We start from the raw sequence: 25,135 nt of genomic DNA, 5'->3' as shown, positions 1-25,135 counted from the left end.
GCAACAACGACGTTAGTGTATCGTCGCACAGTACGCAATTTGCGCATTCACACTTCCACGTGGTGTAAGCGCGGGTGACCGCGTTAGAGCGCGAAGGCGCTGATGGCAGAGGCGCTGCTCGGGTTCAGCTCCGATCACCCCTGGGAGTCTCACCTTGAAGAAGCCCGCCACAGCCGCGGCACCGCACTTGTCGCGATGCATGCCGGCCATGTGGCCACCGGCTTTGACGTCGGCGCCACCAGTGTCGTACGTCACGCCCTGCATGCGAACCAACGCGGCGGACAGATGTCAGTGCCCACCGCCACTATACATGTCGCGCGAAGTATCGCGCTCATTGGCGTGCCTGTATACGTTGGGAACGGGCGTTGAGATATCATAGTAACCAAATAGTAGGTAATGTATTTGATCATGCACACTGTAAACCACATGAACGTCATCAGTATACATTTCGTGCAAATTCCTTAAGCACAACTAGACTTTTGCTGCGGCCTCCAGCACACAATCAAGCCATTTTGCACGCGCGACCTCGTTTCCTCTTGCCGTCCACTTTGGCTAGAATTAGTTCCATTGAACCGGCAACCCTCATGATATTGCCAAAGTACAAGGGAGCTTTCCTTTGATGACTTCTGTAGCTTGAAATACCATTTGAGAGTCCTCTCTGCAGTGACTGATATCGATTGATTGACTTGGATGGTGATTCGTTTATCAGTCTGTCAGATACTCGATTTTTCGAGCAGCCATGTGATGGAAGATGATTATTCACAAGCATAGAAATACTGAAGCGATGTCTTTCTTGAAACTCGCACATCAAACACACCTTGCTAAAGCGCGGCTTTCTCTTCGAGGTTCCATGCCACGTGAATGAGAACCGGAGGTCTGGCGACGGTCTTAAACTTGAAAATCGATATTGCTGTGCACTTGTGCCGTAACTGATTTTACGATTGCGACTGGGCCGACACCTATACACACTATTCACAAGCTGAACAGAAAGAAGTGTTTTAGCTACGCGGTCAGAGACCCTTTAAATGGCTCTCTTTAGAATAAAGGAAAGTCTATATTTAAGGGCTCTTTTTCTTTGCTAGGCACAACATTAATGAGAACTAACAGACAATAATGCCAGGGAAAGTATAGGGGATGTTATTAGTAGCGATTGGTAATGCAAATGTGAAGAAAGGAAAGTGGGCGAAAAGGTAGCTTGCCACCAGCAGGATCCGAACCTGCGACCTTCGAATAACACGTCTGATGCACTACTACTGACCCACGGTGGCGGTCATCCCTCCGTCCACTTTTCAGCATTACTTATTCTCATGTCAGTTCTCTTTTTCCTTTTCTTTTTTTTCCCCATATGATGAATCTTATTCATGTATTTGCATATACCCCCCTGCTGTAATGCCTTGTTGGCGCTGCAGGTAAAATGAATAAATAAATAAATAAATGACAGCAGTATTGAAACTGGTGAAAGCCGAAGACCAGCCATTCTTACCTTTCCAACTAAGAACAGTGTTTTCTTGATCGGCCCCTCGGGAGTGTAAGTGAGGTGTATCATCCTGCAATGATGCCTTGAAACATCTGAAACAAACAAAAAGAAATTCATGCACGATTTATCAGGTAATTATGGGGATATACGTGTAAAAATCCTGAGAAGATTACAAGGCACGCCATAGTGGGGTGTACCGGGTATACCACATGGTGTTCTACAAGGTGCACCTAAGTGTACGCTTGCATTTTTTGTTCACCCTATGAAAACGCAGCCGCCGAGGCAATAAAAGAAACCCAAATCCTCGTGCTTAGCAGCGCGACACCTGCCGATAGCGTAACAGGTCCACAACCCACCTAGAATGAACCTGTACTATTGTGCGCATATTTGTGGAGAAACTCGCATATAGACAAATAACTTGAGCATATATCTAGTTAAACGTAGTTAACGTATATATACAAACAGCGCAGCGTGATGTAGCATACTTTTCGTAGCTCTGTTGACAGCGGCCAGCAGCGGGTACTCTTTCAGGATGCGGCCGTCGTCAGCAAGGATCTCCACATTGACCGGTGAATTCTTGAACACTTGCTGCACATACTCTGCCACACGGGGCGCCGCCATGCGCTCGGGGTCGCTGCCGCCGATGTCACGGCACACGATTCTGCAGAACATCGTGTGCTTATAATTCAAAACGCTTGCAGACCGAAAGGACGAAATATTTCTGCACTGATGAGGATATGCTGCTGGCCAGAAGGTGCGGCTTCCTTTTTGTATTTCGAAAAGCACTAACCTGGCTCTCTCGATGGCCAAAGCAAGTTTGAAGGACTTGTCGCCGTTCGGCACGGTCGCTGGGAAGTTGGCGAAGCCTAGCCGAGTAACTTTTTGTTTTCGGCTTGGAACGTCCTCCCGAATCTCCAAGGGCTGCAAGTGAAACGCAACATTTTTTAAGCAAAAAGACAGATCGGAGCATGAGAGTTTTGGTATGAAGCTGTCAATAAGAAAGCATAAGGCGAGCAGTGGTAACATCAGTTAGTATACAGCGCTGTATACATTCATGACAATGCCCTCACCACGTAGAGTCCGTGGAGGGTACCAAGGACCGTGACCACGTCATAGCTTTTGAAGCTTCCGGACTTGGCTGGAAGAACCACGAGGGGCTTGGTGCTGCCTGCAGCCGTGGCCCTGAGAAAACGCATGACCGTCAGTTGCACTGAATAGTGTTTCAAGTGTGCTCGAAAGCCACAAAATATAACAGAAATGGAATATTTTATCGCTGCTTTCACGATTACCTTTTCTCTAGCCACAGACGACTGAAGGTAACCAGACACGTTACTGACGTCGTTGACGCAATTAAATTGACACGCTAATTAATGGAAACATGCGGTCAGCTCAAATGGTAGTATAAGAGTACATCTTTCGAGACATACAAAATGAGCTAACGTCGTTATGTCAACCGTCGATCGACTTCGCTTCGTCGGGGCACGGGATTCACTTGCGATTCTGGCACGTATACTATACGTTAACGAATATAGAACAAATAAGGCCACTGCGATCATTTTCTTGAACTCTGACGCTGTTCTCGTCATGCGCTGGTTGCACTCATCGACGCTTCGGCTTCACCAGTGAATTTAGTCGAATCCCATTACTGTGCAATAATTACCACAGGTCACTGAAAATTTCTTAGCGACAATGAGCTCTTCGCAAAAAGGACTTCTCTTCTACTATTTGAGCATACTGTAGGTCTCCGACAAAAATAAATAATTCAATTTATTTTGTGACTGCCATAATTCACGCCTCTTTACAATTCGGCCGCTGCTGAAAATAATGTAATTATAAAGGGAAAATATACCGCTTCCTTTACTTTTTAAGGATTTCCGACCATATTTATGAACACGCCCGGTATGGCTATAACATAATGTACAGTTATCACTTCCCTGTGTTGCGGAAATTACTCGAAACACCACCGATAACTCGTCGTAAATAATGACTCTGGCATCATGGTGGTATGCTTCTGTTGTTAAAACCCTGTACTCTTCGCATGTCTGGAGGAAGAGAGACGAAAATTTATACACAGACCTTTTGACACCTTTGCAGGCAGCGTCAGCGAAGGCACGCACATCGTCGAAGTCACGGTTGAGCGGTCCGGTCGGCGAATAGACCTAATCACGAGAAAACAACATCTGTGAACCACTGCTCTTTGAAGATGCTTCAAGAATACTTACAAGGCGCCTGATGCTAAACTTCTCCGGCAGATTCAGAACAAACACCTCATCTTCAGCATTTTTGTCTACCTGCAAGGTGAAGGTGAAAACAATTTTAAAAACGAAGGAATCAAACACGCTACACAGTTTCTCGTACACAAGTGAAATTCAAACAGCAAACGAACATGAACAAAAGAAAAAAGAAGGCGTGGAGGGGGGGGGGGAAGAAAAGCGAAACTTTTATTCATCTCTTAGACTGATTTTTTAATCACCGAATGTCATTTGCAAGTTACTTCGCACCGATAAAAAAAAAGAGAAACATGCATGAAAGAATGTATAATCAATGTATGGGCGTCGAGCTCCTTTAATTAACATGTGACAGTGAATTATTGCTCTGGACAAGCAAATGGACATTGCGCTCTTTTCTAACCATTCCTAATGATGACAAAAGTTTGTAATTAATGCGCAGACTTTTACATTTTCATTTACACGCAATATAATCCATCCGATACTGCGACAGGAACAAATGCGGGTGGAGAGGAAGGTACACAAATGTTCAAGCATCGCGAAACGATTCTGTTAAAGTTAGCGTTAACGACCACGTATCTGAAACGAAATTCGTGCGCGCATTTAATTAAAAACACTCATTCAAAATAAATGGAATGAACAGTCATGTGATACCAAGTGAAATCGTTTAGTGGGTGTGCTCGTTTCAAACGTGGGCTGCAGGAGTCTTCGAATTACAGCGCAAGCAGTAATCACAATCATTTATCCTCCGCAGACAGGCCCAATGACGAGGGCGCACCCAAACGGGCTAATGCTCGCACCATCCCTTTTTATTTGTTCTTTAAGTACGTATCCTCTTCTAAATGCGAAGCATTTCTTAGCGAACTTCGGCGATTTGGACCGTGTTTGTCTATCTATCTAGCCACCTACGACTTTTAGCTTTCCTGGCCTTTTTGATAATGAGATCGATACCAGAACTGGTATGGTGTAACATGACTGTATGACAAGCATAAGTGACTAGTCATAAAATGCAAATCACGATATGTATGTCATGATTTACATGTCACGGTCTTGCTGCTCTTGCGGTGGTTTCGTTCACATTACATATTGCAAAGCTGATATGGTATGATATGACTGCATGGCAAACATAAGCGACAGGGCCTAACGTGGAAATCATAAGCTGCATGTCATGCAAGTCATGGCGACACGCCACGCTCATTGTGTGCTCGCGGTCGTTTCACTCTAGCTTCACATATAACAAATCGGATATTACGAGACGCGAACGGACCAAAAAGGTAAATGACACGTTCAAACATGATAATCATGACCTGCGTGTCATGTAGCATGACTACATGCTACGCTCATAGTGCACTCGTGGTCGTTTCGCTAGTTTCCCATATACCAAATTTGGTGTTACGTTCATGACATGAATGGATGACGAAATTATATGACGGGTGCAAACATGATAATCATGACATGCAAGAACATGACTGCATACCACGCTCATGATGCGCTCGCAGCTGTTTCGCTAGCTTCACATATGCAAATTTTGGTATTATGTGTCGTGAACGGACCAAGAAGGTAAATGACACGTCCAAACGTGATAATCATGATGTGCGTGTCACGTAGAACATGACTACATGCTACGCTCATGGCGTGCGCGCGGCCGTTTTGCTTAGATTCGCATACACCAAATTTGGTATTACGCGACGTGAATTAACGAAGAACACAAACGCCAGGCGCAAACATGATCATCGTGACACAAAAGTCGTGTACGGCAGAATTTACGTCCGCCTCATAACGTTGTGTCCGTTTTGAAGTGACATATCAGCGTTCCTAATACGTGCTTCGCACATCATCGATTCCCACTGTATACGTGGGATCTGCCGATTTTTTTAACTACTTTTTTCGACAGTTTTTCTATAAAAAACAATTAGATTAAGTCTATAGTTAGAACCTCGCTGAGCGCCCTGGGATATCACAGGTAGCCGTTAATTCACTGCGAATGTTTCAGATTCGCACTGAATCTGCACAGTGTATACGATTCAGTCAACTGTCGTCGAATTCATCAACTTCATCCTGCAGAAAGAAGACAGAGTCTATTCTTCAGAGTCTATTCCTCAGAAAAATAATTAACGCCGGTTGAGCAGAGTGCAATCTATTCAAACACTAAGAACGATCCTGGCTCGAGGCCGCTCACCATCGCATGCATAGTCCCTGGCTACGACGAATTGCGTATACACACGCACTTGAGAGCGCTTTAAACAAGGGACTCGCCTGCTTGTAGGCGACGAGGGGCTCGCGGTACTTGTCGAGGATGCCACCCTGGAGGTTCGTGGCGTCCAAGCCCGTGCCGACGATCACCACGCAGTCGAACTCGGTGCTTTCCGAGCTCTCCACGGTGACGGGAAACAGGAGCCTGCACGGAGTGGCCGCACTCATTGCGTGGCGTCTATACACGATCAGGTGCTGAAGCCAAGTGACGCCTCGGCTGCTCCGAGCCACGCGGCGAAAGCAGGAAGTGGAACTAGAGCTGCGGGTTAAGCGGCGGAAACAGCGACACACGCTTCCCCCTTATAGGCATTCGCCAATACAGTTGCATGCATGAGGATGACTGGGAGTATGTAACTAGAGAAACGACCGGTACCTCATAAGCGCGACCGGCTTGCTTATATCAAATGCCCTAACATATTCCCCGTAATTAACGCGTTATTTGCGATGATAAACACCTTCATACTCGCTGCATCGATCTATTCATGATGTGCTGCGCTGCAGTTCATGCGTAGCGTGCAGGGGTTATGTAGAGAATGACGGCGAAATCGTGTTTCGTGGGGGCGGTGCTCAGCAGAAGCAGCGGTCGCTTTTACAGGTGTTCCGCTGAACAGCAACGCAGCGAGAAAGCAACAGCTGCGGCCGTTTCATCTTTCAACTTCCGTTTTAATACAGTTACTGTCGCACTACGGGAAACTACAAACTCCGCGCCGCTAAGCCAACAATGGCTTCGGGAAGCCCTGGCTCAGAAAGTAGGCGCTTCAGCTGAAGGAATGGTGGCGTAAGCGGCGTCAGCTGTGCGAATGCATAGAAATAAGACACCGCCTTCAAGTCCTGTGCAGCTAAGTCTGGCTGGCACTTTCACATCGCATTTTTTTTTTTAAGAATATTCACCTGAAAAAAATCTATTTCCCCTAAAAAAAAGTTTGCATCGCCCTTCTAATGGCGCTAGAAGGTAGACGCTCGTGAGATATATGACGCTTTCTTACACGTGCTACCACGTGTCGCATGTATACCTTATTCGATAGCCTCTTCCCCTGCATGTTCTCATTAGACAGATTGTGCGTCGGCTCCGGGCATCACGGTTAGACTGCATGACTGATCCCATGAGTAGGACGATTGCTGGGCACCAAGCGGAGGCTAATTAATCTGCAGCTCCTTTCGCACACTGTTAAATGGTGGCATGGATGTACCCTCCGTCATAAACTTGCTTGCCCAGTGCGCCTCGTCTTCTTTTCTTCATGTGTATCAAGTTTCATCTTTGTGAAAAAAGCGTGAACCGAGTCGAAAATCTCATGTAAGCGTGTACAAAGAACTGTTTCCACAGCTTTGTCCCGTATGCACTAAACGTTTAAAAAAATAAAAAAGACATGATACGTTTTGTCGACGGCCGTTCATATCCGAAATCTGTGGATGCTGGCTGCGGCATTGTCACGAGCGAAAGACGCGAGCGGATGCGACCTGTACCACGACGTGCCTGTACATACCGAATCTTAGAACCGGACGTGCCAGACATGGGATATCACTCGACCGGCGCGACAGTTGGCCGTCACGAGGTGATCAAGTGACGATACCGCATGTCTCCGCGTAGCGTACGTAGCCACGGAGTGACTGAACAAGATGTGCACGCGAACGTTATCACCTAGAGGTGAAATCGCGCTTCTATTGTGAAAGGTATTCGCTCGCAGTGTCGCTCTATGAAATGGCTTCCGAGTGCATCCGTTTGACGCGACGCTCAGTAAGAAACTCCATGCGTTCGCACTTCAGAAAGCATACGCGCATCCGTCAGCTGACACACACGTGCTTGCACAAATACAAATAAACGCACAATTGACAGGAACTCGGGGGCAATTTTTAGACAAGTTCGATTAGCCTTACAGTATGTGAAACCTCGATCGGGCCAAATACGCAAATGGAGGGACAACATTGTGTTCCTTTTAATACAAGGCGAAAGCTTTCGGACCTAACAACGGTGATGAACAAACGCGCCTCAAAGCAAGCGAATGTTAGCAACATGTGTCTCGTAACAATGTATATGAATTTCATAACTTTTTACGACGCCAAAACACGTTTATTATAGTGCAATTCGATTCGCAGACTCAAAATGTTGCACGAAATAGAACGTAGGTAAATACTGCATCGAAACCGATTTGATATATCTTTTTGCGATGAGAGAATTTTCGCAGTGAGATTTGATATATGCATTATCGGGAACATAACTAATGATAAGCACCAGCAACTGCTGACGATGATGGTCAGGAAAAGCAATACATAGTTTCGAGCTTCCAATCACTATTGTGGTAATAAACTTCTACACCCATATTGTATACCAAATATGACGTATTTTGGCAATTCGTAACAAAGTACTATACAATAATTAGAAAAGTCAGGGTAACCAAATGGTACGTGTTTTCTGTTAAAACTTAAACTCTATATATGTGTACTACTAGAACGTACAACCTTGTTCATCTCTATTGCCCTTTGTCTCTAGACAATGCAGACAGATAACGTACGTTTATAGACCAGAAACTGAATGTTTTGAAACTGCAATGTAGAAATCATAACAGTAAAATAACAAAGACAGCCCACTGCAAGTGGCAGCCGAGTTCACGTCTTCCGATATGTTCGGTATATTCTATACCATTGAGCTGCTTTTCGGTCACATGTTTATATATACAATGCACATGCACAGATTGCTATAAAGCACGTTAGTTTTGTCATAAAGTACAATGAAACCGTTTCTGGTAGTGCCTTTTTCCTATAAATTTTGCTCCGGCGACGTGCTTTTCTCTTTCGTCTTCCGTAATCCTTCTAGGTGGTTACTTCTCACATGACAACAGAAGAAAAACAAAACGTCGTTACCATTTTCAAATGTCTCGAAGATGCCACAAGTGTTCGAACGTAATATATTCCTGCGACAAGACGTTTTTGTTTTGGGGGGGGGGGGGGGAGCACAATTTGATTATATACTTTGGGTGGAGTAACACGTTCCTAGCATCTGTGGCACCCTCTTAGCTGCTACCACCAAGCTGGTCTAACTATGTTACAGCAGCTCATTTGACGCCACAAAAGACAGTCTTGTGGCTGCCACGGGCTCAGGCCACGGCCGCCTGACGGTGTTCTCGTCTTTGAACGGCCGTGTGACGGCGCAGGTGGTGTTCGTTGCCGCCGCACGACACACATCTGCCCTCTTTGATGCTCGCCGGGGAGTGCGGGAGGGGAAACGCAAGAATAAGTAGAAAGGCGAACAAACCGGTTCCGCTCTCGGCATTCCGCAAAGCACTCTTGTCAACAATGCGCCCCGGCTCCTATTATGCGTGGCCGCCACATTTTTTTTTTTTTAGTGCGAAGGCATTAAGACAAGACAGTTACGAGACGCGTCTCGTCGTTTACTTGCCTTGATTCATTCCTTCGTGTTAGCAAAGAACTTGGGTTATGTTACCGAACCCAGTTGCTCAACCCCACCGCGTGCTCGTCTCCGCGAGGTTGCTGGCCTCCTGCTGCGTCGCGCGACAGTGAGCGAAGGGAAGCAGCCGCTCGCGACGGCTAAGCCATCGCCACCGCGACCTGCCTGGCCTAGCCGACGCGCTACTTGTTTACCTCAGTAATGCAATCGACGCACGCTATGGATTCGTTGAGCGAACTTATTTCGTGACCGTTCACGACAGCGAGATCATCGTGCGATCGCCGCCAGGTACGCCCACGTTTATCGGTTTCAGTATATTTAGCGAGCGACAAACACGTTTTAGTGATGAAGGTCGTGGAAGCATGTCTACGTGTGTGTTTTTTTTTAAGCATGACGTGGAAATATATTGCAACACTTCGACCTTATTGTATAAACGTGCCCATACATTAGGAAGTCCGTACTCTTGATAGGCTCAAACGTCGAATATTTTTTTTTCCTGTCGCGTCATTTTTTCGTACGTCTGCATTTATTTAAGCACCGTATCTAGATAAACTGGAAGCATGCGTTTATTTTTAGCGTGCTGAGTGAATGTATACCGTGCAGCAGGCGATCGCTAGTGGGCATGCCCTTACGATACATTCATACGGCAATGGAAGAGCAAAACTCAAGTGAGCAACAACGTACTGGGCAGTGTCGGCCATGGCTTCCGTTGGCGCTCGGACCAAGAGGGAGATCCGCTGTAGCACCAGGTCAGAGTGTACCTGGTCTCAAGTCCGGCTGCGGCGTGTTCGCTGGCAAATCGTGGTTGCCAGATGTCGTCCCACCCAGGGTCCGCGGAGATCCGGCGTCCTGCGCAAAGCGAGTCTCCCTTGCACTCTCCCCGTCTGAGCAGCTCCCGGCGACGTCTCCGCGGCAAGCCGAGAAAATGACACCGCGGGGCACTCACGGCGCGGGGAATCCGTCGGACAGCTAGGGCTCTCTGCACAAGCCACACCGCGGGAGATTGAGCGGGGCAATGGCGGTCGTACTTTACAACTGTGTCTGGGGAAAACCGGTGAACGAGGTACGGTATATACTCGGGCGGGATTCGAAGATAAAATGGTGCGCTTAGAACTGCCGTTTCTCGCAGCGCGTTCGTTCGGGGCACGCGCCAAAGCTCGCGGCACGTGCCGTCGGTAGGACGTTTTCCAGACAAAGAAGAAAAAGACGATGACATCGACGACAAAGATAGGGGATGAGGAAAATAGATTTAATGTTTTTTGAAACAGTCAGCCAAATAAATCACCGCATGCGTTCGCTAAGCATCATTTACAATCAACTAGGACACACAGACGAGACAAAGGCACCGCAAGTGTCAGTGCAACAGTGCATTAGTTAGAGCGCGTGCACATGCTTTGTGGACCTCTTGCTGCTGATTATAGAAAAAAAGTGTCGGTAGTGGGGAGCTCATGATTAACGTCTCATGCCGTTGTCAGGCACAGTAATAAGCTGTCACATTATCTGTAAATATGACCGTAAAAACTGTAAACTGAGCAGCCGGCATGCTGGACGTGTTGTTTCACGTACTCGTGGCAACAATAAGCCCTCGGTGTGGTTTTTGAGACCCCCCCCTTTTTTTTTAATATTATGCTGCTGTGAACGATCACATCTAATCAAGTGACCAGAGGCGATTATTCTGTTTGACATATTGGAAACATACTCTGTTTGACACTTCTAGAAAACATACGTTTAAAATACAAGAGTAAATCAAGGGATTTCTTCCATGACATGTTGACTACACGGCATCAATGTGATTTGTGCATGGCGTGTGCGAATCTCGTGATATCCATTCATGTGGTGACAAAGTGCGAATAATAAAATGAAAGCAAGAAATAAAGACTATACAGTATACCACACACCGTTCTCTCCACGAATCTCTAATGACGCACGGGAGATGATGGGACAAGGACCAGGACTTCATGCGATTTAGCAGCGGCTTGAGTATATATTTTCACGAACTGCTCGCTACGGGCGCCGCTGTTTGGAGAACAAGAGCCTTGTGCCGATGAGCACCACTGGTTTTCATGCCGAGCAGCTACACAATATGGTAACCATATATATGTGACCGCGTGGAGCAAGCAAACGAAGATTGGTATGGATGGTATATGAATTCATCCGTAAGTCTCGGTTAGGGTCCACCCATGTCTGTCATCATCCCTCGATGACGAACGAGTGCGTTTCAGACCACACATTCTCTTTCTGCCATCACGGCACAGCACATGCAAGTATAACCACTATACGCCATGACGATGAAGCACCCACTGTGTCATTCGTCATTCTGCTGATAAGCGAGGTAACCGGTATACACATCTGTAAGGTATTATGTGTACGTTAATTATGCTGTAGCTGATGGCGATGAAGAATAAGCGCGTTACAGACAACACATTCTCTTTGGACCATAGATGAAAACGAACGTAAACGCGTTGTCGCCCGCGAAGCTGCAGCGGCACGAGAACGTCGATCTAGAGGCGGCAAAGGCTCGTGCAGTTGCAGGGAAACGACAGCACCGCGAAGTCGACCCGGAGTAGAGGGCTCGCGAAGTCCGTTCCTCAATACGATATACGACCAATAAAAGCATTGTATACACTGTACACACGCGTTGCCACTCATTTGCAAGTTCGAGTGGGCAATGTGCGGGGTATTCGAAGTTACCCGATTGATCCCCCGGAGCTTCGCCCACTCATCATCATTAACTTCATGGATAAGCTACGATTTTTTTCCTAGTGACTTTTGTGTTCAAGAGCCCACGTTACACATTACAGTTGCTTTCCCAATAAGCCCTGTGCAAATTGCCTAAAATGATTGTAGAAATAACTGGTATTCAATATAGAACGACAGGAAGTAGAGGTGATATGGATTCATCCGTAAAATGCGTTGAGATGTGGATACGAAAGAAGAGAAACAGGCAGCACGCCTTACTGTTATCTCTATCTCTTCGCTTGCATTCGTTTGTGCACGCCTTATTCTCTTCTACAATGCAGCTCATGTATACGTATACGCCGACAGCACTTGCATCACGAAGACTGTGAGTGCTCTCGCAGCAATTCGATGAAGTGCTTGCATTATCGTACACCTCGTGGAGGAAGATGTGTGCAATATACCATCAGTGGATGTGGCAATGATTATTAGCACATCACAAGAAGGCTTCCTAAGCCCTGTAATAAGGAATTATTTAGTAAGGAATAGTAATAAATAACTGAAAAAGAACGTAAGTTGAGGACGCCGTTCCACGTTTCATGAACTGCATGGAGGGGGTTGCAGTCACCGGTGGTGAGATGCGGACGTTTGCGAAACGGTCTTTGCAAGCCGGATGAAAGAAGACCAGCGTTGAAAACTTGCAAACATGCGCGCTTTTATGAGATAGATAAGGCGTCACGCAGCATGCCTTTCTCCTTGCTTGCGCTGCTAAAACTTCCTTTTCGTGGAGGCTCTCTCGGGAACAACGCCATGTTTTTACAACGCACCACTTAGCTTAGATAACGTGTTAAACAATATGATCCGTCCATAGTACACTGCATATATCAAGAATTGCAAAAGGGATAAAAGGCGGGCTAGTTGGTAGATATTCATAGTGAAATATTGACAGCGCGAACTCCACACTGAAAAAGTACACAAACTATATTTCACTATGAATATACGAAGAATGGCTACTTCAGTACGAATACACTCGAAATATAATGTTTCATACAGGCATATGATACGCTTTGAATAAAACACACACTAGCTTAGTGCTGCTGAGCTCAAGAAAACGGATTCGATTCCAAGCTATGCTGGCGGTATTTCAATGGGCAAAAACACCCATGTATAGCCCTTACCTGCTGAAGAACCCCGCTTTATGACGTGCCTCATATATTCTTGTTTTGACCCAGAAAATTCAACAATCTTTTTAAAAGACAGAATAACGGTGCCTCGTAGATAGATCGCGGTGGTAGCACAATTTTCGCCGACAGTTTCAGAAAATGTAACTTCTGTACTGCTCTTTTTTTAATCCTTCATAATTAACTAAGTGCTTAAGGCAAACATGTAAGCAGCTAAGAGTTTTATTTGTAGGAAAGGGAAAAGTTATATTAAATGTATGCGTTTTTAAAAGTAGCAGGATGAGTTGAAAACCATGTGATGCTGTTTGTTTGTTTGTTTGTTTGTTTGTTTGTTTGTTTGTTTGTTTGTTTGTTTGTTTGTTTGTTTGTTTGTTTGTTTGTTTGTTTGTTTGTCTTGCAAGCCATTAATTCTTCCACGGCGGCTGAGAAACCTTGAGCGACAATTGGCTCACCGCTCATATTAATGCCCTCCGACACCTTATTTAAGGCAATGGTAAATAGGACTGTCATTACATGCTAAGGTGCAGAAAGCCAGACATAAGTGTGGCATATACAAACTGTAGTTGTTTTACGGGCAAAACTTTTAAAGTCGTGTTTCGATAAAAGAAACACAGACGTGTGTAGTGTGATTCTAGCTAACTGCATGTTTCAGCACACTTTCTCCCTTCATTCAGTCAATCATTCGAGGCTTCGATACAATGGCTGCACGTGTTCTGTGGTTACAGGATCTGAACGCCCACATGAAAGCAAATAATACGACGGCGTCGACAATACAATGGAAGTTGACACATTGCAAAATCTCACTACGCTTTTAAGATAAGATAACCACGGTGCCCACCACATCGTTGAACAATGGCTGAGAAACGTATACGACGCGAGGCACGTTTTATGCGACCCGAGAAGCCGCGCGAACGCGCTCGTGATAGAAGACTGCTTTATACAGCGTAAAGCATACAATAGCGAGGAAACTGCGCAAATAGGTGAACAGGACATATGGTTTTGATAAGAAATACAACATGCAAAGTGCGCATCACAGACACTGTTCCGTTGTAAGGAAACTTAATGGGTGGTCATTAGAATTGTGTATACAGCGACTCCACGACGCCGATCGACAACGACACGAAGCGATATGCAGAGCACTATACGTGCGATTATGCTGAGGCTCGCTCGTCAGAGGTGCTTTTCTTGGAGACAACAAGGGCGCATCGATGTACATTCAGAGCCAAAGATGGCAGCCCGTTGCGTGACTTCCAGTCATTTAAAAGCACAACACGATTCCTTTGAATGGTAGAATGAACAAAACTTAATAGCAAATGCGAGCAACAATACATGCAGCTGCGGAGGAAGTGACAGTTAGCATAAGGTATACTGATTTTCCTTGAACCGTCATAACGGTATTGCACCTGCCCAATATGTCCCACCCAGAAAGACGCCGACTAAAGCAAAGGAGCATGACGAAAAGAATTACTGAGACACGTACACAAAGGGCATTGCGATATATCGATACAGTCTCACAGCATACGTTTCCTATGAAGGCAGCACCGCGGGTGCAGTTACGCATTGTGTATGTGCCGTAGGAGGTCAAGGCCAATGATTTGCTATCTTTACATGGTATACTGCAGTGCCATCTGAAATAACCGCCAACTCGAAGCACATACAACTCGATTTCAGGGGCTTCGCGTAAGAAGCCCCTGAAGCCGACATTTATTTCTTTACTGTGTACCTTCTCCGCGAAGTTTTTTTTTTTTTTCTTGGAGAAGAAAGAACATTTGTCTCTTCCAGGTGGACATAGGACAGACAGCTAAACTTGAGCACCTGTCTTTGTCATTGATTTATTCTGCATCATGTTCATGCGCCAGACCACGGATCCAGCGGCCGTGGCCAGACACAGGTTCCTTCTGTAGCATTGAGGCCGTACAAGTCGGTGTCTGTAAGAACTCACGAGTCACAAGGCGAAGCCCCGAACGCAGTGCTATATGGCACCACTATCGCTTTACCTCGTTGCGAACATCATCTCTGTGTCTCAACCCATTTCTCCCCACCGTAACTATCTTGACAACTTTGGTTTACCGATTGGGATTCATTTTTGACAAAGCGAAAGACACAAGGCAACACAATGGAGACGGTGCAAGCAGCTCCATGGAACTTCCGCGTGTCAGTTTGTTCTTCTGACGTCCTTCGCATTTTGAACACCTTAGTGCGTCACCGGCGAGACAACCCGGAATGCTTTGCCTATGGAACATTTGTTCCCGGCCGCACGCTTCCCTTGAGCATCCCGTACATGAAAGAGGGAAAAAAATTATAGCAAGATTGACTGGCGTTAATCATGATTTGAGTGATTTTATGAGTATCGTTGAGTCGCCAATCATGATATTGGCGACTGAACGATACTCCGTCAGCCTTGTGAGAAACGCGCCATGTGACTGAACACGATTTCTTCCACGCGGAACATTCTTAATGTCGTTGTATACCGCCTGATTAGGCCTATATAGCCTGTGGCATAGCATGAGCATGCATCGGGTTGCAGTATTATTGGTCAGGTGTTTGAATCCAACCGTCAAAAACATTAATATTTTTTTTATTTCTGTATATTCGGTGTACATACATATGCTATTCGCTGAATGCACTCGCCATCAGATGACGTCACTCGCCCACATTCGTGTCTGTGTGCATATAGGTAACTTCATATAAGAATCCAGATCGTCCACCCATCCGGAATATAGTCTAACCAATACTTTCTTTTTTTTTTTGGTACTTGATACGTATAGCGCCATTGTATATACATACGTAGAAATGCAGCCTATACGTGGTGTGCATAGTGAACCCATCCTCTTTCTGATCGCTATTCGAAGTACATTGGCTGGTACAACCCAGAATCACCTGCCTTTGCACACGAGAACAATCACCACCCCTCGCGACGGCGGAAAAGATTTACAGACATGAAGCGCGCCGTGCAAGCTCGACCGCCTGCTAGGAATCCGGCGGAGGTGAACGCATCTCATTTGGCGGCATGCGCGCGTGCATCAGAATGCGGAGCGAGGTTGCAGCTCGAACCGTGTGGCTGACGGCGCGAAATCGGCCAGCGCTCACTTCCTGCACGTGGAGCGCCCGGCCCTTGCCACGCAGAGCGCGAGCCAAACATCCTGTTCTGGGTGCCGGCACGGCTCAAGCGGCACTTTCCCCAGGCATCTTCCTCGTTGCATCGCCAGTCAACGCCCAACCATGCTTGCCTCGCCCACAGGCACTCCACTGCATGCGTGTGGTCAGACTGTGGGCTTGTTGTTGACCTGTGGTTTGAGCACATTCCACTCCATTACTTCTAAAAATAAACTGTGGTGTTTATCAACTCTATACTAGAAAGTACACGTGGATCCGCTCTTACAGCCTTCCTCTGTGTTAACGAGGCCGCGGGGCCGGAATTGACCACACGGCATCGCGCTGGACAGGAGAGCCACATGTTCTCCGAGCCTCTCTACGGCAGGCTGTTTCTTTTGTCCTGCTCATCGCAGGATGCAAGCGTGTGTACAACAACGAGCAATTTTTGGGACATCTCAATCAATGAAGTTTTTCAGTACAGTCGCAGCTATGCTTCATGATAAGGTGGCTATACTTACTGCGCAGACGCCTTGATGGAAAACGCAGGAGGAAAGCACTTTCATTTATAGTGTATGTATTATAATGGTAACGTGGGAAACCAAAGCGTACAAATTATGCACAATTAGTATAAGCAGCCCGACCCGATACCAGGTATTGAAGCCGCGACGTTATGAACGGGGTTAATTAATTGATTCTATTTGTACAGGATACCACGCAATGTCCTCATTTCATATCTGAGCATGATTAGATGGCGGAACGCTCATACAACGCTTCGTTATATTTTGTTTATCCCAATTTCCGCGATACACGTGTCAGTATCGCCGACCAAGCTACACCACACACGTAAGAAAGATTAATGAAACCGAATGAGGGAAACTTGACTGCTTTAAAGATACTTTATCAAGGAGACGTCAGCATGCAGCGACTCACTCGTGTGTATTAAGAGTTGAATGTTGGCAAAGACGACATGGTAGCACTCTGAAGAGTGAAGCCATTGTAATATGTTGGTGTACATACATGGGATGACCCCAACGCACGGTCGCAAGGGTTGTCGACGCGAGACGCCAATGGAAGAGTTTCTGTGCAATGTGGCCACGTTGAGTTGTGAAGAAATGGAGAATGGCGAACGGTGAAGTAGGCAAGTTTGTGACGAGTCTTTCTTTGTTTTGTTTTGCGTCCCCTTGTACAGAAGGCCACAAGCTTGTTGCAACTGGCTTCGCATCATGTAACACTGCGTTATTTCGAACGAACACGCAATGCTGCGGAATCAAAGGTAATCGAAAAGACCCCTAAGTATGAGGCAATTTTACTGCTCGATTAGTCAAAAGTATCACAGTGTAGAATATACATGTGCAGCACTGCATGTATACGTACTACACGCACGGCTGCTTTCTTTCTTTTGGTGCGTTTTGGAAGTACTTCCAATTTTCGCGCCAATGTAAAGGGCAAACGCAGTCAATTAAGGCGGCAAAGGAAGAGCGCACGCCTGCCCATGCAACGTTTACTTAAAAGAAGAGCAACGCCAAATGATTTTATAAATACTATATTTACGCCACATTTCTATTGATTTGGGGAGTGAAGGTCGATATCACTTGCACAGACAATGGAGGCTAGTCTTCCCCTTCTTTTTATTTTTCTTTTTTTAATCGTTTGTTGCCTATGTAATTGATTTCAATGCGGGAAAAAAAGAAACACCGCCACAAGAGAGGACACGGGACAGAGCACTCCACCATGTGTCCTCTCTTGTGTGTGTGTGTGTGTGTGTGTGTGTGTGTGTGTGTGTGTGTGTGTGTGTGTGTGTGTGTGTGTGTGTGTGTGTGTGTGTGTGTGCGTGTGCGTGTGTGCGTGTGCGTGTGTGTGCGTGTGTGCGTGTGTGTGCGTGTGCGTGTGCGTGTGCGTGTGCGTGTGCGTGTGCGTGCGCGCGCGCGCGCGCGCGCGCGCGCGTGTGTGTGTGTGTGTGTGTGTGTGTGTGTGTGTGTGTGTGTGTGTGTGTGTGTGTGTGTGTGTGTGTGTGTGTGTGTGTGTGTGTGTGTGTTGCGTCTTAAACATCAGCCATGAAGGTACACCAACTCGCCTAACAAAAAAGTTCTCTTAAGTCGCCACGTAACCCAGGATGTCGGTGTGACGCTGCGTCAACTTCCAACCTATTTCGCGTATTTAGTCAAATCGCTATGGTGACTCTCGGCTCTGCAGAGAACGCAATGTAATTATTTCCGTCGATTCATGAGATTGAAGCCGGTGTGGAAAAACGCGTCCCCCGTCCTCATGAATTTCTATGTTATCGAGCCTCCACTCAACGTGTTTTTGTTCACAGCGAGGCGTATTACAGTTCAGCTCAGCACTTCAGTTGGGTGCCACTTGTACGCTGCATTTTCGCGTTGAAACGATAGTCGACAGACTTCGCTTCGTCTTGCGTCCTTCACACACTCTATCGAACGTAATGGACACAGGCATTGGTAAACGTCGACGCCGCAGTGGATACCGCATAGATTGCACATTCAGCGGATGCTCTAGACGCCCTGCTTTCGGATGTGGCCTCATCGGTCAATGGCGAGATGCACGCGCGTCAAGGCTGAGCTGGCGTGCTGCCGAAGTGGCAATAAAACCATCACTTGGCCGCGCGCGCTCACTTGCTCCGCGGGTGTCCATGTGTTACGTCCAGTGCAACTTGTCAAACGCACGCTCCCTTCCATTGAAAGCATGAGCTGCGCTTCACGTCTTTTGTTTTCCAGATACAGTGGCGTCCTGAAACACTTTTATGAGTAAACATGGAATTTATTCAATGGGAAAGCGTACTGACTCACAAATTCAACGCTACAAAAAATTTAATAATCCGTTCAGTACGAGTAGAGTTGAGTTACAAAGATTTGTCACACGCTGCATTTACATTCTCTCTCTCATCCCGACAAAAGCGCTGGAAGCTAAGCACGGAAGGTTGGGAGGGGCAAACAAAAAACTTCACGCATGCCTCGTGACCTTGAGCACTTCTTTTCTCTTCGAATACGCAGCTTTTTCAGTGCGATCGCGCGCACACACGCGGACAAGTGACGGCCTCTTGCGGCGATCTTTGTAACAACCCAGCGCGCCATGTCCATATTAGCCAATGGCTGATAGGTGCTTAGAGTGGTTAGAGCATCTGCCTCGCATGCAAAAGGTCCATGGTTCAAATCCCGGTGCCGCGCAGTTCCCAACCGGATAAAAAAAAATCCGCGTGGGGATAGAACTGCATTAAGAGGCCTGGGGTGTGGCCTCACCGGTAACCACCACCGGTAACGCACTCCCTCACCAGAGAAGAATTGGCCACCCTGGTGCAGTATCTGGCCACTACCTTCCACATGCATACGCCAATTAACTCACGGCCCTTAGTACCCAGCAGCTGCGAAGTAACTGACCACGGCGGCGGTCAGATCTGCAACGCAGCAGAGGGTGCTAAGTATCTCTGGATCCGGACAGGCCGTCATTGGAACCTGAACTTCGTAGCGCTTAACGCCAGAACCTTATCTAGTAAGGGAAGTCTAGCTGTATTATTCGAGGAGCTAGAGGGTGTTAAATGGGATATAATAGGGCTCAGTGAAGTTAGGAGGATAGTTGATGCCTATACAGTGCTACAGAATGGGCACGTGCGTCCTTTGCTATCGGGGCTTGGCTGGCAGAAGAGAACTGGGAGTTGGGTTCCTAATTCACAGAAACATAGCTGGCAACATAGAGGAATACTATAGCATTATTGAAAGGGTCGTAGGTATCGTAATTAAACTGAATAAGAGATACAAGATGAAGGTGGTACAGGCTTACGCGCCTACATCCAGCCATGATGACGCTTCAGTTGAAAGCTTCTATGAAGACGTGGAATCGGCAATGAGTAAGGTAAAAACACAGTATACTATACTGATGGGAGACTTTAATGCAAAGGTAGGGAAGAAGCAGGATGGAGACCGGGCAGTAGGAGACTATGGCATCGGTACTAGAAACGCCAGAGGAGAGCTACTAGTAGAAATCACACAACACAATAATTTACGGATTTTGAATACCTTCTACCGAAAACGAGGAAACCGCAAGTGGACATGGAGGAGCCCTAATGCGAAAATAAGAACAAAATAGACTTTATAATGAACCTACACCCAGGCATCGTGCAGGATGTGGAAGTGGTTGGCAAGGTAGGATGAAGTGACTATAGAATGGTACGGTGTCGAATTCGCCTAGACTTGAAGAAGGAGCAACAGAAACTGATACGCAAGAAGCCAATCAATGAGCTAGCATTGAGAGGGAAAGTACAGGTATTCAGAGTCTCGCTTCAGAACAGGTACTCGGCTCTTATTGAGGAAACCAACATTAGCGTAAATACAATGAATGATAATCTGACGAGTATCATTACGGAGTGTGCAGTGGAAGTTGGAGGCAGGGTAGTTAGACAGGACACTGGCAAGCTTTCCCAGGAAACAAAGAATCTCATTGAAAAGCGTGAAATCATGAAAGTCTCAAGTACAACAGACAAAATAGAACTGGCAGAGCTTTCGAAGTTGATTATTAGGCATAAGGTATGCGATGTAAGAATGTATACCATGGAGAGAATTGAACACACTCTGAAAAACGGAGGAAGCGCCAAAGCAGTGAAGAGAAAACTTAGGATAGGCAAAAATCGGATGTATGCACTAAGGGACAAAGAAGGCAAAATAACTACCAATATGGATAGGAGAGTTAAAATAGCGGAGGATTTTTACAAAGATCTGTAGCCAGGACAACAATTACCTTAATAGTATAAGAACTAGCAGTAACCCAGATGACACCCCAACAGTAATGATAGAATAAATTAGGAAAGCTTTGGAGAGCATGCAAAGAGGCAAAGCTGCTGGTGAGGATCAGGTAACATCAGATCTGCTGAAATATGGAGGACAGATTGTGTTAGAAAACTAGCCACCCTGTTTATGAGGTGTCTCCTGGCGGGAAGAGTACCAGAGTCTTGGAAGAACGCTAACATCATTTTAATACATAAGAAAGGAGATGACAAGGACTTGAATTACAGGCCGATCAGCTTGCTCTCTGTAGTATACAAGCTATATTCAAAGGTAATTGCTAACTGAGTAAAGAAAAAATTAGAATTCAATCAACCAAAAGAACAAGCAGGATTTCGAACAGGCTACTCAACAATCGACCACATGAATTCATACTATCAATCAAGTAATAAAGAAATGCTCAGAATATAACCAACCACTATACATAGCCTTCATAGATTACGAGAAGGCGTTTGATTCAGTAGAAATATCAGCCGTCATGCAGACACTGCGGAATCAGGGCGTAGATGAAGTATATATAAACATTCTGGAAGAAATCTACAGGGGATCAACTGCTGCCATAGTGCTTCATAAAGAAAGCAACAGAATACCAATCAAGAAGGGTGTAAGGCAGGGGTCACAATCTCCCCAATGCTATTTACCACGTGCTTACAGGAGGTCTTCAGATGCCTAGAATGGGAACAGTTAGGAATAAGAGTTGATGGAGAGTACCTTAGTAGCCTGCGCTTCGCCGATGACATTGCATTTCCGAGTAACTCAGGGGAAGAATTGCAACTCATGATTACTAAGTTAAACAAGGAGCGCAGAAAGGTGGGTCTTAAAATTAATCTGCAGAAAACGAAAGTAATGTACAACAGCCTCGGAAAAGAGCAGCGCTTCGAGATAGGTAATAGTACACTTCAAGTTGTAAAAGACTATGTCTGCTTAGGGCAGGTAATAACCGTGGAGCCGAACCACGAGACTGAAGTAACTAGAAGAATAAGAATGGGGTGGAGCACATTTGGCAAGCACTCTCAAATTATGAAATGTATATTGCCACTATCCCTCAAGAGGAAGGTATATAACAGCTGTATTTTGCCGGTACTTAGCTACGAGCAGAAACTTAGAGACTTACAAAGAGGGTTCAGCTTAAATTGAGGACGACGCAGTGAGCAATGGAAAGAAAAATGGTAGGTGTAACCTTAAGAGACAAGAAGAGAGCACAGTGAATTAGGGAACAAACGGGGGTTAATGATATCATAGTTGAAATCAAGACGAGGAAATGGACATGGGTCTGGCATGTAGCACGTAGACAGGATAACCGCTGGTCATTAAGGGTAACTAACTGGATTCCCAGAGAAGGCAAGCGGGTTAGGGGGAGACAGAAGGTTAGGCGGGCAGATGAGATTAAGAAGTTTGCGGGTATAAATTGGCAGCAAGCAAGCACAGGACCGGGTTAACTGGCGGAACATGGGAGAGGCCTTTATCCTGCAGTGGACGTAATCAGGCTGATGATGATGATGAGAGGCGGGTAATGTACGTGTGATTTTTGAGCGTTTCCCGTCATTTGTCGAGGGAAGAGAAATCAATTTTCAGCTGACTTTGATAATCTATTGTGAATTCCAGGCCGCGTACTGCGCTATAACATGTGGCTCGCGTGTTCACGTGAGCCTCTACTACGGATCGGCAGCGTTTTCTGACCATGCTCAAAAAATGTTGCAGGGCCCCTTTAAGGTGAACACGGCTCAGCGAGGCAGTGCTTTGCGGAGCGCCAGTGCATTCGACGTAACCGCGCATCGAATCGAGGCGCACTCGAGCGCGCCGCGCTTGCTGTATTACAGCCAAGTGGACCGGCGCCTCGCATCTATGCAACGGCACGCTCGAGCAATGTCGCAGACGGCGCAAAGTATCTCCTATGTGTCCGTGTGCGCTTGCGTCACTATGCGGTTTGATGCCCGGCCAGCGCGGCTACGACAGCTGCAACGGCGATGTGCGGAGCGCCGCCAAACTGAATTGTGTTCATCCGGACACTGTAAGACATTGTACACTGGTCATGCGTTATTTCTTTAAAAAAAAGAGAGAGAAAAGCTTGTGCACACGTGTGTAGTTGTGGATGCAGGTTTTATTTCTGTTTTTACTCCAGTGAAAAGTGCAGTTTATACCTCACTGTGGTCTTCAAATGGAGTACCTCCAGCCAGAAGAAAACAGAAAAACTTGTATTAAAAAGGAATAAACACCGCAAACAGTTGTTTATTCCAGTGAGCTTTAGGCATGGTAATATTTACTTTTCAATCATTGATAATTATGTTTCAAAGCAAAACTCTAGACTCCAATGCAAGTTGCCGTGCTGGTTGACCATTTATTCTGAGCCACGCCGCTGCACTTTGCTGTCAACTTACGCCATACAGTGGCGCATGTAACAGTCCCTCTTCATAACAAAAATAGGAAATAGTTTCCGCAAAAGTGACGTTATTCTAAAAGAGCTGAATGCAGTGTAGCCCCTTGTACAGGAAGCAATGCGCACTGTAGCAGCATAAAGCAGCAATATTTGTTGCAAGAAAATGAGCGAGCAACCTGCCAATCTGATCGAGCTGCTTGGAACTGATATTCATTCCTCACTGTCTCTTTGCACTCTCTCTATACGGGTATTACAGCTTCCACCAGTACATTGTACAATTTCTGACAGATTATGCTGCCACTCACGTCAGGGGGGAGGGGCACACCCAAGAAATGCGAAGCGTGTATACAATTAACATACACTGGTGTATGCAAGAGTATACAGGGCACACGCAACATTCGTCATGCGCACTCGTTTATCTTTTGCACGCGTCTTTGTTGGTAGTTTTTCTTGAAGTTGGCCCGAGCGTCGGCGGTAAGTTTCAAACTATAGCAAAGATACTTCCTAAAGAAGACACTCATGCCAGGGAATTTGCATAAAGCTAAACAAAACTAAATTTCTCGACAAGTGGATATTGTGACGCATTCTCATTGGGGGACACACATAATTAGTATACTCCAAACAAGTGCTTCGACATGCACACGTTTCCTTACAACAGCCGCAGTGTAAACAACCACCAAGCTCGACGCGTGAACTTTGGAGACCGAGGTACGCGCTGCGGGCACGACCGAGACTATTTGCAATAAAGGTTCCAGCGCGTGGCTTCCACAGACTCGAGAGCCTCCATACACCAGCGCTTCTGGTCACCGAAAAGATCCAACATGTCCGCGCGTGTCGGTCGCATCGGTTAGCTCCGGCAGCCGGGATTACAGGGCGTAATGGCCTTCAGTTCGGCCACGTGTGCGTAATATAAAGAGGGCTAAAGGACGCCGTCCAATAGAGCGCGGCGCGTGCGAGTGACTACGTGACGCGCCCGATACATCGGCCGCGGCACAGAGTGTGCACTTACGCACTGTACATATACGTGCGTAAACAACTTACCGCGATGCGTGGCTGGCGACGATGCGTGTGGGCGCTGCTGTGCGCTCTGCGTTCACTTATGAGACGATGTCCTCGTGCCAGCGATAAGAGGAACAAAGGGCAGCGCGCGCTGTCCGCGACATTGGCGACGGCTTCTCGCGCCCCCTCGACGATATATTGTCGCTCCGCGCAAGATATCGCACTCGCGCACACCGAGGGACGCCGGCCCTATCAGCAGCATTGCCGCGCACGGTGCCTCGGTAAAGTACACAACAGCGCCCACTCGAGCTCCTAGCTGAAGTTACGCCCTGGGAGACGCCACGATACACGCATAGTATCTGCTACACAGTGCGCGTAGTCGTATATATATATATATATATATATATATATATATATATATATATATATATATATATATATATAAAATAAGGGATAGAAGTGTATACCTAAGGGCTCGTATTTCCGTGTTTTAACACAATATTAATGAGATATAACAGACAGTAATGCCAAGGAATATACAGGGGAAGTTATTAGACCGAATTGTAATGTAAATATGAAAAAAAGTAGGTGAAAAGATAACTTGCTGTGGGCAGGATCCAATCCTGCCCACGGCAAGTTATCTTCTATATATATA

General features: G+C 46.3%; 1 protein-coding gene across 1 annotated transcript in view; it reads right to left on the bottom strand.

Moving 5' to 3' along the window:
• Positions 1 to 24,676, bottom strand: part of Dip-B (Dipeptidase B) — a 33,617-nt gene extending 8,941 nt beyond the window's left edge. The window contains exons 1-10 of the mRNA XM_037428573.2: positions 24,523 to 24,676; positions 10,046 to 10,210; positions 5,962 to 6,103; positions 3,700 to 3,768; positions 3,554 to 3,636; positions 2,548 to 2,659; positions 2,268 to 2,398; positions 1,963 to 2,138; positions 1,484 to 1,569; positions 154 to 258 (exon numbers count right to left, since the gene is read on the bottom strand). Coding sequence (XP_037284470.2) covers positions 154 to 258; positions 1,484 to 1,569; positions 1,963 to 2,138; positions 2,268 to 2,398; positions 2,548 to 2,659; positions 3,554 to 3,636; positions 3,700 to 3,768; positions 5,962 to 6,103; positions 10,046 to 10,062 — 921 coding nt within the window. The 5' untranslated portion in view covers positions 10,063 to 10,210; positions 24,523 to 24,676. The remainder of the gene's footprint in view (positions 1 to 153; positions 259 to 1,483; positions 1,570 to 1,962; positions 2,139 to 2,267; positions 2,399 to 2,547; positions 2,660 to 3,553; positions 3,637 to 3,699; positions 3,769 to 5,961; positions 6,104 to 10,045; positions 10,211 to 24,522) is intronic.
• Positions 24,677 to 25,135: the final 459 nt, after the last annotated feature.

Source organism: Rhipicephalus microplus, chromosome X, assembly GCF_043290135.1.
Source record: "Rhipicephalus microplus isolate Deutch F79 chromosome X, USDA_Rmic, whole genome shotgun sequence".
Taxonomy (NCBI): domain Eukaryota; kingdom Metazoa; phylum Arthropoda; class Arachnida; order Ixodida; family Ixodidae; genus Rhipicephalus; species Rhipicephalus microplus.
Note: the sequence above shows the minus strand (reverse complement) of the source record. Positions and strands in the feature narration are given on the sequence as shown.